The 15,611-nt window shown below is 37.8% G+C and overlaps 1 protein-coding gene across 1 annotated transcript in view; it reads right to left on the bottom strand.

The window, feature by feature from the left end:
* Positions 1-15,611, bottom strand: part of tspan15 (tetraspanin 15) — a 42,554-nt gene that overhangs the window by 24,776 nt on the left and 2,167 nt on the right. Inside the window, exons 2-3 of the mRNA XM_005458925.4 lie at positions 4,596-4,781; positions 3,440-3,514 (exon numbers count right to left, since the gene is read on the bottom strand). Coding sequence (XP_005458982.1) covers positions 3,440-3,514; positions 4,596-4,781 — 261 coding nt within the window. The remainder of the gene's footprint in view (positions 1-3,439; positions 3,515-4,595; positions 4,782-15,611) is intronic.

Raw genomic sequence — 15,611 nt, 5'->3', positions numbered from 1 at the left:
CGCCTTGTCATGAAAGTCCATATGCATTGAGATGGTGATGCAAGAAATGGAAATCTGTTGTGGTCGGTTTTTACACTGAACAGATTAAAAATGTGACCAGTGTATCACTAAGAATCAGTCAGTTAATCAGTGAAATTAATTTCACTTTAATTTGGCAACCAATTAAAACGATTTCCATGTTTCCTACATGAGAGTGTCAGACCTGAAATGCAATCAGTAACCTCTGATGTTCAAACGTTTCAAAGAGCAGCACATAGAGCATAGTGAGGGAATTAAATAAATATACTTCAAATTAAAAAAGATTAATGATTAATTCATTTTTTCAACACAAGTGGTGCTTTTTTGTGTTCTGGCCAGAGTAGGTGACCTTCGGTTGTACAACTTTGAGCAGAGGAGGGTGAAACAAAGAGTCAAGTCCCAGATCTTATGTTTGTGAGCCAGAAGTGGAAAGCTTCATTAACAAAGAATGTCATCTCGGAGGTGGAGGAACTTCAGTTTCACGTCTAAGAGGCTCTTGCTGGATGCAAGTGGTAGATGTGAATTTCTGTGTCTGTAGACAGCAACAGATTTGTGATTGAATTTGATAAATCAGCAACAAATTCAAATTTTACTTGTCACATACACAGTACAACATGTAGCGAAATGATTGTGTCCAAGCTGCGGACAGGCTGCATACGTAGCCGCGCCATTCCATGGAGTCTGTTGGTGGCATCATGATTGATGCCACCAACAGACTGCATGCAATTGCTAACTGCAGATTGATGACAGACCGAATCTCTCTTATTGACATTTTATCAGCATCTTGATTTCGAATGTGTTCATCGCACATGGCCACAATCCTTTTAGTTGTTAACTGGAGCTAAAGTCAAATACTTCACAGAAACATAAGACATAAAGCAAAGAAACTGAAATCATATCAATCTTATATCTATGTTAAGGGGCTCAACAGAAAAACAAACATAATACATCTGAAAAGCCTGGTCTCTTTCAATATTAAACACAAAAAGCTATAATAGTTTAAATAACTGTAAAAAGAAAAGCTAATCTGACATAAAAATTAAAACAGATTTAAATAAAACACAAGCCTTTATCGTCAAAATGGGTTGAGCCTCAGGGAAATGAAAGTTTTCATTGTCACTTGTTTACCCATCTGTCTGAAAGATTAGGCAAAAACCACTTGGCAGACTTTATTAAAACTAGGCGGGGCTGTGGACAAAATTATGTGGTGTGGAGTTGTCCTCCGCAGAGGACAGAAGGATTCTTAAGCTCTTCCCAACAAATCCACATCAAGATATTTATGAGAGTGAGCTATTTATAAAGAAAACCCAATGACGTCAGGATGTTATCAGAGAACTGGTGACGTTTGCTTGATTAACATGAATCTTGTTTAGATCATATTAGTCATCATCCTTCGCCAGTTGTGTTCTGTGCAAACCTCATTTCTCAGGGCAGGTCTAGAGGCTAAGCACCTAACAAACTGATTCTGTAATTTGAATAACCATTAACGCCATCTTGTTTTTTTTCCCCGTCAAAATTAATTATCAAAAGGTTTTCATTTAACAAAATTATATGAGGAATTTTATGCCTAACGAACACGGCGCTGTAACATGCAAATGAGAAGGAGATAAGTCATGTCAATGTTATCTCCCCCTTCATGCCGGTTATGGTGTGTAAATGATCTGTGACTCACGGTGCGTTGTGCTCTCCTCTCAGGTGTAGCTGGTCTGGTGTGATTAACTGAAAAGCAATAAAGAGGGGGCAGGACCCTTGGAGTGCTTTCTCTTCCTCTACACACCGTCCAGCCAGTGCAGCGGTAATTTTTGGCTGAACAGTTTTGAATTATTTTGTGTTTTGTGTATGTGTGTGCGGGGTTTTTGTGTTTTTGGTTTTTTTTGATGGGTCCAGAGGGTCTATTTTTCCTGCTTTATTTCTGTTCTGGTGATTTTGATGACAGTTTAAGTTTATAAACAGGACTTCAGACCCTACAGACCCTAGTTTTACTGGCTTATCTACCTTCTCTTGTTGGCCCTTCTTTAGTAATTATGATTTAAAAAAATGCAGCTTTAACTTTATAAGATTATTTTAGACCTCTCATCTAGAAAGGCTTGGATTACAATAAAAAACAAACAACCAACCAAACAAACAACAATGACATATTTACATCCAGATGTTGTTTTTTTTGTAATTCTGCTTGAACAAACTTTCTTTAGTTTGGGCCACAAAGTGTATTTTAAATATACAGAAAATTATTGTTTACATAACATCAAATTTAATCCATGTGAAGTGGACCAATTTTCATTATTTTAATAAAAGCATAATAAACAGTGTTGTTGGAGTACAGAACCCTGATGCCTCATTTACATCGAGTTAAATCATTAAGAGGTGGAGGTTTGATAATATTTGTTTCACATAAAATAAATTTTACAACATGCAGTCATAATTTGTTTTGTTTTTTTTAATTTAAGAATTTGTTGATGAATCAAATGAGCCTCCCACAGTGTCTCATAACAGCTTTTTGGTCCCCTTTATACTTCATTTAAAACGGAGCCTTCCCCGTAAAAAAGGATTACAAAATAAAAATCACAATCCCGATGAACAAGCCTCAATTTCTGTTGCTTTTATTAACAAATGCCTTTAAATGGTGCACCATTAAAATCTCTTGGTACGACGCAGCAGCAGGAACAACCTCTGGAAAATCCAACAGCACAGCAAATGAAGACAATCGAGTTTTCTTGTCTAATCAGGATTCATTAAAAGGTGTTCTATGCTTCGGGGTCGGGGGCCTCTACATTAGACAAGACCTTGCATTTTGAATCACCCACCCGCAGTGCCTTATTGCAGACAGTTTGACATTCAACACTGCAGTAATTTCCACTTTCAACTTTCCATTCTTTACATTTTAACTATTTGGAGTTTCTAAGTCATGTAAAGTTGCTCCTTTCTGGCTTAGAAAAGTATTGATAGACATGATGACCTATGCTGGAAGACGCCAGAGATCATAAGGTAGAGACCAACAGGAGAACTTAAGAGGGAAATATTAAAAGTGCAAAATACAGAGACATTGTGAAGGATGACATAAATATCAAATAGACAACTGATAATCCTACATATTCTTTTAAACATTGAATTCTGATCCTATGCAAGTTTAATCTATTGTATTGTGTAACTGTTGGTCACAGGAAAACAGCTTTTAACAGCTTTATCTCATGTTAAAGAGAATAAGACTTCAGAAATCAAATTAAACTACATAATTTGGCTTTATTTTTCTTGGCTAGCGTGCATCTCTTCCTCGTGGTAAGCAGACTGTCAGTGTCAGACTGCTTTGGTTGTTATCTTGCTCCCTGCTACATGAAATAAAACACATGCCTTCACTGCCCACCTGCTGAAGTCTGAGCATTTCAAAATGGTAGGGAACTGATTAACACTTTAGGCAACTCACCTGTTTGCGAAACACCAGCCCCAAGATTGCTCCGACCAGCTCCAGGAGCAGACACACTGCCAGGGTGTACATGAACTGTGGTGCACCAGACAAGAGAAGAGAAATGACATATTATACACTTTATACTTTGCATCTTTTAACAGTTTGTGTGTATTGTGTCCTTACAGAAAGACCTTTCCTTCCTATCCTAGTTAATCTCTAAAGCAACCAGTGACCAGAAAACTCTGTTCTTGCTCTGTGCTTTCATAAAATCCTGAATATAGATGTCATCTTCACAAGTTTGTCTCTTTATGCATCTGGCAGTGACTCCAGGTGTTTAGTTGCTTATTAAGTAATTGTTAATACAATGTGTCTTGATTTTTCACCAGTCAGTTAATTGCATTTCTTCCTATAGTTTTAGTACATAACAGAAGCAAACATTTAGTACATTATGTCAAATAACTCTTTCCCCTTTGTGTAATAAGCCATTACTCACTCCAGCTTAGAGACAGGTGTGAGCATCCTCCAGTTGCTAGGGAAAATATACATTGTCTGACTGGTTGCTGGCGATGAAATCAGTTGCAAATGTGATGCTGCACCAAATACCTCCTATTGATTGCTTTGGTCGCTAGCACGTTGCTACAGCTGAAGTAAAAGTTGTGCTGTTACCAGTGAAACAAACAAACATGTTTCAAAACGTAACAATCTCTATTTCTGGTTTGTGTCACACTTTTCACAGTTTCAGTACTGCTTAACAAGCAGTTGGAAAGTGTTTGCAGACAAGTTGGCATCTCATAAGCAAACGATCTGCTAGCAAACGAAGCAATTCCAACTAGATTTTTGGTGCAGCATCATGTAACTCTCGACCGGTTTCAACCAGTAACAGCATTTTTTGTTTGTTTGTTCGTTTTTAAATCCCAGAAAGTAAGACAGACTGGTTTAGTTTAAATTTTTCATTTTTTACAAACACAAGTAAATACTTGTTTCCAAAGCTAATGCTACCAGGCAAGGGGGGAAGAAAGCACATTGTGGAAGAATGGGGAGGTCTGGAACGTACACCCTGGACTGGTCACCAGCCCCACCACAGAACATTGCGTCTTTACAAAAAACAATGAAGCAAAGACAATTTACAAATTTAAAAATTTTTTATGAATTCTTAGGATACTTCACCACTCACCACGTTCAATAGAGTTATATTATCCCTCAGGGAACCCAAGACTCCAATGAATGAAACAACAAATAGGATGATTCCCAGTAGGATCAGGATTATAGATGGAGCCAGAAACACACCCTCCAGTGTCTTGTACTGCTGTCGCTCTACTTCTGCATAGATGCCAATACCCAGGATACATCCACCTATTAGCTGGAAACACACATGAGAAGCAGTTAGGACAGATTAGTCATCAGCTTGAACATGATGGGAAACCAGCAGGTTTCTAGGTTCGTTCAGTTTCTGCAGATTTAAATATAACTAAGAGAATAAAACATTCAGTGGGCCAAAGCTTAATTTCCACAATTACATGTTCGTCAGCTGCCACTTAGCAGGGAACATTGAGGTGGAAAAAAAACGGAAAGTGCTTAGACCACCAGGTCTCAAAGACAACAGAGAAAGAGACGCGTACAATACTTAAGTTTAAGGTCATACATATTAGAAGGAAAATACAGCAACATCACTTTGTCAGACAGGTTCTATTTAAGTGATTTCTTGATTCAGCAGGTCTGGCAGTAATCAGGCCTGACTATAGCTAGTGAAATTGAACTTCGCTTCCGCAAAAAAATTGTGGTTATCACAGTCAATGCTTGATTTAACAATAAGGCAATTAATATTTCCACACAGGAATAGATAGTTTTTCCCTTAATAAATGAATTTATCATTTAAAATCTTTACTTGCGTCGTCTTTGTCTGTCAATTAAAAAAGGTTTCATCCGAAAAATGTCAGCGTGACAAATTCCTTAATGCCTCACCTATGCATGGAAAATGTGTAGATTCAAGAACAGTCAGAAACACTTTTTTTTAACTCCAACCCTAATTTTAAAAAATTAGAAACTTTCTGAAATATTTGTCAGAAACTTCTGATCTACTGAGATATTCCCACATAGCCATCTATAGGGTCACAGAGAAGGGTGAGAAAAACAGAAGCTGCCCAGTAAGAAGCAGTTCTCTGGGTGATAATGCTTTGTTGATGCTGGAGGTCAGAGGAGAACGGCCAATTAGCTTTGAGTTGACAGGAAGGTAACAAGAACTCAAACAACCACAAAGATGGGTTACGGCAACAGAAGGCCACAGTGGGAACCACTACAGTCAGCTAATAACAATTCACACCCACTCAACAAAAGTGGACAACAGAAGATTGGAAAAACAGAAAATATCGTAAACATCAAAGCATGAATCATTGCCATCCATTGAATCAGGATGCTGGTGGTGTAATGGCGTGGGAGATATTTTCTCGGCACACTTTGGGCCCCTTTTGGTCGAACATTTTTTAAACACCACATCCTAGATCGCCATCATGGATGCGCAGCAACTTATGGTTTAGTCATGCTAAAGGTAAAAGCACAGACAGATAAATGTAACTGCTGTGACATCACTTGTTGGTTAGTGTAGCCCTCACACTGTATGTGATGATCAGGAGGTGAATCGGACTAAGAAACCAAGAGACACTGCACACTCATATTATAGCAGTTTGTAAACCACGTGGTAGCCTCACCCTAAAGCAAATCATAATTATAAAACTCAGTTCAAAGGTACTTTCATACTGAATTCACTTTTTACACCAGTGCCAATCTCACAATCTCTATGTACAGTCTATGGATGATGGTCCATGTGAGTCTGATTTAGACAGAAACCTCAAAAACAAGATGGATTAGCATAAAAATCTGTATGCCTATAAAGCTGCAAGTCTGCACCTCAATCACATCGTGAATGTTTCATTTAAATTCCACTGTGGTGGTATACAGAGGCAAAACTGTGTTTTTGTCCATTTCTAAAACCAATTGTATAAAGCGTTTTCATAGTTTCTTTATCAAACAACAACAACAAAAGAAATCCTGGCAAACACTGACATAATTATAGGCATATCCTTGTAGAGCTACAAGGGTATGAAATTTCTCCTGACGAATAAATGATAAATAAATAAAGCAATTATAATCTGTATTTTCGCCAGACTGTAGTGGACTATGGTAACAGATAATTCAGTGTTGTTATTGTAAATAATAGAGTTCCTTAATTAGGTTCTCTGAAGTTTTGTATAGTCTGACACATGCACGCACACACAGTGTCTTTGTTTGAGTTTCCCTTCACCCCATTACTCCAACATAATTCAACAATCAATTCAAAAGAACATTTAAGAACCATCAGTGCTGTGAAGCAAATTGCCTAGATTGTTTATACACAGCCGTAAATACACACTTTTCTGTCTTTGTCATTGCTTCTCTTTCAGTTCTCTTCAATCTTCAGTTTTAAGTTCTCAAGTAACCAATCATCCATACAAAGTCATCAAGTTCAGGATGGAGAAGGCTAGAGTTTTCCCATTAAAGACAAAAGATGGGTAGAAACGAAACAGGGCACCGGCATTATGGACTGATAATTGGAAACTCAGCAGGATGTTCCTGTGAAACAGAACAGCATCACATGGACAAAGCAAACTTTCACAAATAGCAAATTACATTTCTCGACAGAAATGTTTTTTTTCCCCCTTTGTGCTCAATGCTATAAATTTCAATTCAATTCAACTGAAACTTGCAAGGCCGATTTAGCTCAAAAACCTCCATTTAGAGTGGATTCACATAATTATACCTCAACTTAGGTACATTTTTAAACATATAAAGACCAACAGCTCCATTATTCTTTCTGTTGTGTTGTGAAAGGAGGACTATTGAACAGCCACATACTGCTGCACGCTAACTGAATAATATATCACAAGAAGGCTCTTATGTAGACATTAGAATTGTTAATGAGAACCCTAATCAAAAGGTCAATTCAGTCAAATTAACATTGGCAGAAACTATTTAAGCAATCAGCAAACAAACCTGTCAAAGTCTAGGAGGAGCAAAGTGAGAGAGGGGAGAGCATAAAGGGTCAGCTGGCCCAAATTACTTGGGGGGGGGTTGTGTTTTTTTTTTTTTTTTTTTTTTTAAACACAACACACTTACAACCCCTGCACAGAGAGGAGCCGGGTCAAGTGTGTAGATGTCTGAATGAGCGGTCGGTCTCCATATAAAACTGTTTTTTTGTTGTTCCCTTACAGCTGTGTTTCCAGTGCTGACATCCTCAGGTTCCTGCATCTAAAATGAAACCGTGAGGAAACTTATCACCACCTCACGTGACGCTGTTTTGAATCCTATCTTTAGAAACGACAGGCCGTTCTACTGTGTCAAAGCAAGCGTGTGTGTGTGTTATACTCTTCTGGCTCACTTAAAAATGTTTAGTTGTTTATCACAGACACACTCTGAGCAGACTGCACCATATAACCTCAAATATTTGGCTTATTCTATGCATATCAATCTAGCTAATAAAGTGCTGTGAAGTATTTACCCACTTCCTCATCATCATTGTTTGTAAAATGGTCACATTTTCTTAAGGAGTATTAGGGCAACATTAAAAAGATATATATTAGTGATCATTTCATGCCTTGTGTAAATAAGTTAGTGAAACAAACTGATCAGCCATCTGATCGTGTCTTGTGATGCAACATACATCCTCTCTGTCGCACGACAGTGTGACCATCAATATCCTTGCATCTGTCCACTGCCGGCTATTTCATTGTGTACATATCAGGCCAACTCTTTCAGGTTTGTGCATCCTTCCTTCCATCCTTCTATTTATCACCACACTGTGTTTATGTGCTAAAGAAGAAATAATTTCCTTTTACTAAAACCGATGCTGAAGAACGATTTCACTAACTCATCTGCAGTTATCTTAAAGATGGTATAGCAGCTGCAGCACTTTCAACAAAGTGACAGTGAAAGCAGGGATCTCAATAAGCAACACATCATGCTGTGATCTAAAGAAACTCAACAACAGCTGAGAAACAGATTTTGGTAAAATATTAAATGGACTGACGAGACAAAAGTTTACATTTTTGAAAGGTTTGAGTCCCGTTACATCTGGTATAAAACTGATGAAGCTTTTTATGAAAACAAACATCATACCAAGAGTTATGCAGGATGGCGGTAGTGTCATGAAACCTCTAAATCCAAGCGAGATACTTTGGCATGACTTTTAACAGGTTGTTCGTTCTTAAATCTTTCAGTGTGGCTGAATTAAAACAAGCATGCAAAGAAGAGTGGGCCTAAATTCCTGCACATGGAAGTGAAAGACTCATTAGCAGTTGCTACAAATGGTAGCACAACCAGAATTAGATTTAAGAAGCAGTTACTTTTCACATAGGCCCATGTAGGTTTGGATAACTGTTTTCCCCCTTTTCAAAACTGCATTTTGTATTTATTCACGTCATCTTTGTTTGATGATCCGAAACATTTAAGTGTGAAAAATATGCAAATAAACAAAACAAAACAAGAAAAAAAACAAATCAGTTATGAGTTAAATGCTTTTTCATAGCACAAATATAAATATTAAATTTCAGTCTGAGCCCAGTGTTTCTCAATAACAGCAGCTAAACGTTAACAACTATGCATTTGCTGAAACAAATTTAAATGACCAGGTGTGTTTCAACGATGGCTTCCAGGCTAAATTAAAATTAAAAGAGCCATTTATACAAACTCACTGACTGCCAAATAGCACATGGCACGTCCTGAAATAGGATCAGGCAGCTGAGGTGGAAACTGGCCAAATAGCAACAATCCATTTATATTTATGATTTCAGTTATTTGGTCTGTTTTTGCATGCTGGAAGGGTTAAAATGAGCACGACTTCTTGCAATATTCACCCACATATCCATTACCAAAAAAAACAAGTATTTTCTCTTCTGTACCCTGAAAAAAAATTACTTTTCCCCATTTCATTTTCAATGCAATGACTGTAATGAAATTGTTGTTTTTCTATAATATTTCCAGCTTGTTATCAGGAAGGCTGCCACTGAGAAAACATAGAAGACTTGGTTTATTTTTCTGCTTGTGAGGTATGCTGTAAACAGACAAATTTAGGATATTTGTGTTAGGCCACCTGGCGCTATCCCTGGTACTGAATAGATCAGAGGAGGAAATGGAAAACACATCGCTTTAATTCTGCCTTGTTGGCTTATTGTGGACAGAAATGTCATGGTAGCAATGTTTCAGAGAGAGTGAGCGAGAGGCAGAGGGAAATGCGTGGCATGAGCAGAAAGGCAGACTAAACGATCCAATAATAACGACATATTGCTTCTGCAAACACCATTGTATGACATATTGCTAATTGCCGTTTAACCCCATCCTGTGAGATGCACAGTGCATCAGAGCGAAAGAGAAGGGGAGGGGGGGGGGGGGGGGGGGTGGCATATGCAGATTTCAGAAGGTCCGACACTGTTTATAATCCACCATGATGCCTTTCCCTTACATGTCCCTGCTTGGTGTCTGTTATTCTGTCTGTTATGGTCTCTTATTGGCCGCTGGCCTGTACGCCACGAACTCGCTTCCATTCAGCCAAGGGGAGAGATCACTTAGAGCTTTTTAAACAGCAATTTGAAATTTCTGCCAAAGATAGAATATGTCAACAGTCAAGAGTGATAATCTCCACAAAGTGTGTGTCTTGTTTGAGGATCATTCTGATTCATGCAAACAGATTTCTAACAAACGTACTCGGGAAAATAAAATAAAACAGGCCACACACTGTTTATCATCATGCACTTAGCTGCAGATGGCTCGGCAACAGTTTCAGGGCATTAGGCCAAGATCAAGTAGTAGTTTATAACCTATTACGCTCTGCTAAAACAACTTCGTGGTGCTATTACTGGACACAGCTCACTGCTATAAAGGCATGCAGTGCAGCTTTGAAACCAGGCTACAAGCTGCAGACAGAAAAGGAAAAGAAATGTAACTTCAGGATTGTCACTGCTATCGTGTTCTAATTTAAATTAGCTTTTGGAGACATTTTAAAGCTAAAGCCGAGTTAAACAGTTCATCAGAAACCAACATGGAACTAACAAATATCTGTAAACTGTACTTGCTCTCATATTTTGCCTATGAACAGTGAAAATCAGAGCACCTGTTAGATCTGAGAGAAAAGGAAATCTTGTTAGCTACATTCAGAATGACATCATAGGCCATTTTTAGCCAGTCCAGCAGCTCAGTAAATGTGGATTTTGCTCCCCAGATGTAAATATGTAACAAATAACATAACAATTTAATAACCTGTCTCAAATTTCTAGCATATTTATTATTTGTGGCCAGACAGCCAGTTCTAAAAACTTTGATGAGCTTTCCTCTAAAAAGGTCATACAATGGATGAAAAATCTCTTTTCACAAGTTATTACATTGATTTCCATCTTCCACATTTATTCCTTGTCACTATGGACTTTAACATGCAGTAGGCAATTGTACCGTATATAAATACCACGTTTCCATGACTTTACACTGGTGTACCTTATCACATAATGTTAGAATATTTGTCTAATCCTTTGCTTAATGATCATATGCATTAAAAAACCCTCAAATTATAATAAAGGCTAATAAATATGCATGCAGATCTTTGTGTTTATATTGACCTCAAGTCATTGCTAAACCAATAGTGAAAGGGTCTGTGATGCTTTCTGCAAACAATTTTCCTGTCTGCTACATCATTGCAGACGAATTCTGTCTCACTCTTCTTTACAACATTGCTTCAGTTCACTGAGGACTGTGGGCATCCAGTTATGTATTCAGGTTCAGGTCTGGACTGGGATGGGCTGCGGCAACATCTTCTGTTAAAGATTTTTTTCTGTGCTTGAGATCATTGTCCTGTTGCACGAGCCAATTTCAGCCAAACTTAAGCTGTTGGGAAGATGGCCTCACATTTAGATAGAGTATTCTGGCATATAAAGGAGTAAAAATCAAGCTTCAGCCCTCTGCCACTAGTGGACGGTTCCTGTGAGATGTTTGGCAATCACCAAATGTGGCTAAACAACTCCACTTTGGCCTCGACTGTCCAATCGACCTTGTCCAGAAATCTTGTAGTTTGTTCAGATCCAAACCCAACTGTGCTGCCGTGTTCTCTTTAGAGAAAAGAGGCTTTGTCCTGGTAACTCTTCCAAACAAGTCATACATGTTGAGTCTTTTTTGCATTGTCATGAATTTTAAAATGCAGCATGCCGAGGCCTGTGGAGTCTGTGATGTAGATATTGAGTTTTTTGCAAATTTCTCTGAGCATTGCATCATTGAGGTGAATATACCAGAACAACCACTACTGTGAAGTTTGTCAATATTCACCTCCAAATAAAAGCAATTGTGTTCAGGAGTTTTACAACCACATGGTCAGTTATAGAAATCAAAAGAATGAAAATATGGGAGTATATCAGCATTTCATAGCATTGATCATGTTCCTAATTTCAGGATATTGGTGTTAGGAAGACCCAAGTCATGACTTACTAATGTGGAAGATAAGTAATCCTCATTACTAATGAGATCATGATTGTATGCAAAATGTATTAACACTGAAAATATTAGACTTTGCTTTTTGCTTTGGATTAAATATTAAATCAGTGTGTCAAGAGTGAAAATTTGACCTTGATCATGCGGACGATTTGGGTAAAGACCAAAATTCTCTCCGACACTGTAGGACGATTTCTTGTGACAATTGGACCAAGATCTCAATCTTTGATGAATGTTTTAATGGTCCCAAATTAAACGCAACAAAAATTCAAGAACATGACATCCCAGCGTTTTCCTGTGTGTTACGTGAGCTAAGTCAACCTTCACTGGGTAAGTAAAGGTTAAAAGCAGCAAATAACCTCACGCAGCAAACTGAAAGAAAGCAGCATACTTGGGAACATGCTGGGAAGGTTACTGGAAGAACTCCAGCTGCTTTTACATTTCTCTAAGATTCAGATGACAGGAACAAACAATTTGTGACAAATTACAGACGGCAATCAAAACCTCTGACAAATCCTCTCTGTACCGCTCCAGTCGTGCTCCTCTGATCTGTTCTGTCCTCCTAATCTGTTGTTTGCATTATTTCACTTCATGCTAATTTCGGAATAAGAATTTAAATCAAAGCGGCGTTCAAACATTGTTAAACATGACCCGAGGCATTCTCGTCACCCTCGAGCTTTGCTTTAATTTTACGTTTACTCTTTGTCAACCGTTCTCCATTTGAATACAGAAAACACAGCCAGAGGAGATTAAGCTGTTGTCCTAATGTGGGTTAAATCATTCCCACAGTAAACAGGAAATTACTCATCATCTTCTGTACATTGTTCCTCCAAAATATACACCGCGTTGTTTGGACATTTACACTCTAAGCAGTTGACAGCCAGCACACGCACATCCTGTTCTGCAAAAATTCTGAATGGGGGTGAAAAACAGGTCATTAAGAGCAAAAGAAAAACAAAACTAAATGAAGAAGCACAAAGAGAACTGAAAGTAACCCACTCAAGTTTCTTTTACAGGTGGTTTAAATTACCAACTGACATTTTAGAAAGTGAAGCTCTGGATTCTAGTAAATCACCACAAGAGTACTCTGACTGCAGAGTCCTCGGTTTCTCCAAAACCAACTGGTGCATCATTACTTGTTGTTTTCATTACTCATTATATTATATTATAGTGTGAAATGATTACTGTAGCATCATGCAGTGAACTGAAAATAGGTTTGAGCACCTGTTGCATGAAACATTTTATGAGAATCGCTGTTGGCGTTCAATCTTTGTGTCTAGGTTTCCAGGAGGATGTGCCAGAACTCTTTATTCAGAGGCACCATGTGGCAAAAAATATCTTCTTAATGTGACTGAGTCAACGAGCAGCAGAATCAAAGTAAATATAACATGTTTATCTGTTTCACCTTCCCTATCAAGGCAGCATTCATTCTCCATAATAAACCCATTACTGAGTCTTATGCCTTTGCCTCCCGTTCTACTCCTTTTTGCACTTCCTCTCATCGCAAATTAACTTCTCAAAAGGTTCTTACAGAAGAGACAAATAAATGAATTTTCTAAGTGCACCAAGTGTTGTGTCAATTAGCCATCTGTCTTCAAAAATATACAGTCTGTCACATCATCTATGAGAGGGAGCAGCTGCATGGTTGGTTATACAGTATTTCCCAGAAAGGAAGACAAAAAAAGACAAGCTTGTAAGCCAGCAGTATAAACTGTTGCAGTCATATCTCCCATTTGGAGGTATTTGTTGAAATAAACATCACGTTCAAGAATCAAATTATATCACTTCACGTTACTGCCTTTAAAAAAAATAAATAGTCGCAAGTAAGGCTATTGTTTCAGGATTAAATGGCCAATATACTCTAATTGGCCCAGTTTTTACTGGTCGGACAACTCTGTGTGCATGAACTCTGTGTTCCAGTACTGATCCACTACTTTTGTCTACAGAAAAGAACCTGTGGAAAAAACAGATGTCAAGCTTACAGTTTTCTGTGTCTGTCTATGTGCCACAGGAACTACATTCTCTGGTGGGGAAACATGTTTTAAATGTGCAACTTGTTAAGTCGTACTTTGCTAAAAAACAATGAATGAAGCAACACATTGTCACGCGAACGTGCATGTATTAATTTCTATTCATCTGCTAGAGGAACACAGAGCGCACGAAGAATACCTGTTCAAACAAGGAAATGAATTTCAGTTTAATCTGCTTATAAACTAAAGAGATTTCCATGTTTACTTTATTATCCTATGGGGCAGTAACAGTTTAAATGCATCCAGTTGAAAGTTTCAGAGCTCTAGAAATAAACAGCAAGACTGAGCTTGCACTCAGTGATAAAATAATTAACTTGAATTAAAATGTTTAACACGCTATGCACAGATTAATGATTTTTCTGCTGCATTAATCTCATCTTATTTGCAAAAGTTTTGCATTTTAATGCTATATTTTTGTTCTTTGTAATCTTTTAATCACTTACTTATCGGACTTATCATCATCAGATAACATCAAAGGGATAATTTTGCATGGAAAAAAAAAAAAAGAGTAACATGACCCACAAAATGTCCCTTTTAATGCAAATGTGCAGAGACCTGAAGTAGAAAGCCCAGCTTAACAGAGAAAGTTGTTAATTGCTGTCATGATACCCATTATTTCCAACCGGCCTGGCCGTACTGAACTGTGCTCGTGGTAATACCTTTCAGGTGTTTAGAAAACTTGGTCAGTGGATTTATAATGTTGATTTCCAGCACTGTATTTTATTCCTGGAGTCTACTAAAGCCAAAAGACAACTTTCTTCTGATTGGCTGGCCCTCGTAAGAAAAAGGTTTGAAGAATGGGTCAGTGGGGTTTCTGTACCCGCAGTCAGAGCCGTGTGCCTGAGACGACCATATTAGGGATATCCATTCTCTCTGAAATCCAAGAGTAGAAAAAAAGACCCTGTCTGAAACAGAGCGTTTAGACTTCAGCCTGAGCTTTTTGCTCACAGGGATTACTGAAGCAAACAATGACCTCCATCCACCACTGTCACAATATTTCTATATATGACAAAAATAAAGGAAAACATAGTATATCCACTTTAGTGTTAACATTTATTGAAATTCTGCTTGGCTTGAAACTAACACTATGTCAAAGAAGTCATTAGTAAGACTGAATTAAACAGATGGCTAAAAGGTCAAAGTTTACTTACAGCACAACAACCAACATGACGTCCTTTGAAAACTGTAAACTGACTGTTTAAATTCATGTGACGCTTATGTTGTAACTATATATTAGAATCGGCATATCGCAATGCGTTTTTGATCTAATAATTAGCCATTGTTTGAAAATGGCACTCACATCAGACTCACAATTTCAGCAGCTCCAACATTTGTCATCAACTGAACCCAAACCAAGCTTGGAAGTGAAGCTCATCAAATAAGTATTTTCTGTCAGGAACGCTTCATGATGGTTTTGGACATGATCTCCTCAGCAGTACCTGCACACGTCGTAAGCTCCATTTAGAGTTGTTTTATGATTTGCTGAAGGAGCCAAGATTTTGACGCATTTTTTAAAGGATATTCTTTAACGCTTCTGTCTTTACTTACATTTTTTTCATAACTCAGGAAGTACATATGTTTTTTTTTTTTCCATATATCTGGTTATTAAAGTAGAAGATAAGGTGGAGAAATGTAAGAACAAAACTATTCTAACATGTCAA

The sequence above is a fragment of the Oreochromis niloticus genome, linkage group LG1 (genome assembly GCF_001858045.2).
Source record: "Oreochromis niloticus isolate F11D_XX linkage group LG1, O_niloticus_UMD_NMBU, whole genome shotgun sequence".
Classification (NCBI taxonomy): Eukaryota; Metazoa; Chordata; class Actinopteri; order Cichliformes; family Cichlidae; genus Oreochromis; species Oreochromis niloticus.
The sequence above is the reverse complement of the archived record's forward strand: the minus strand, read 5'-3'. Positions and strand labels throughout refer to the sequence as shown.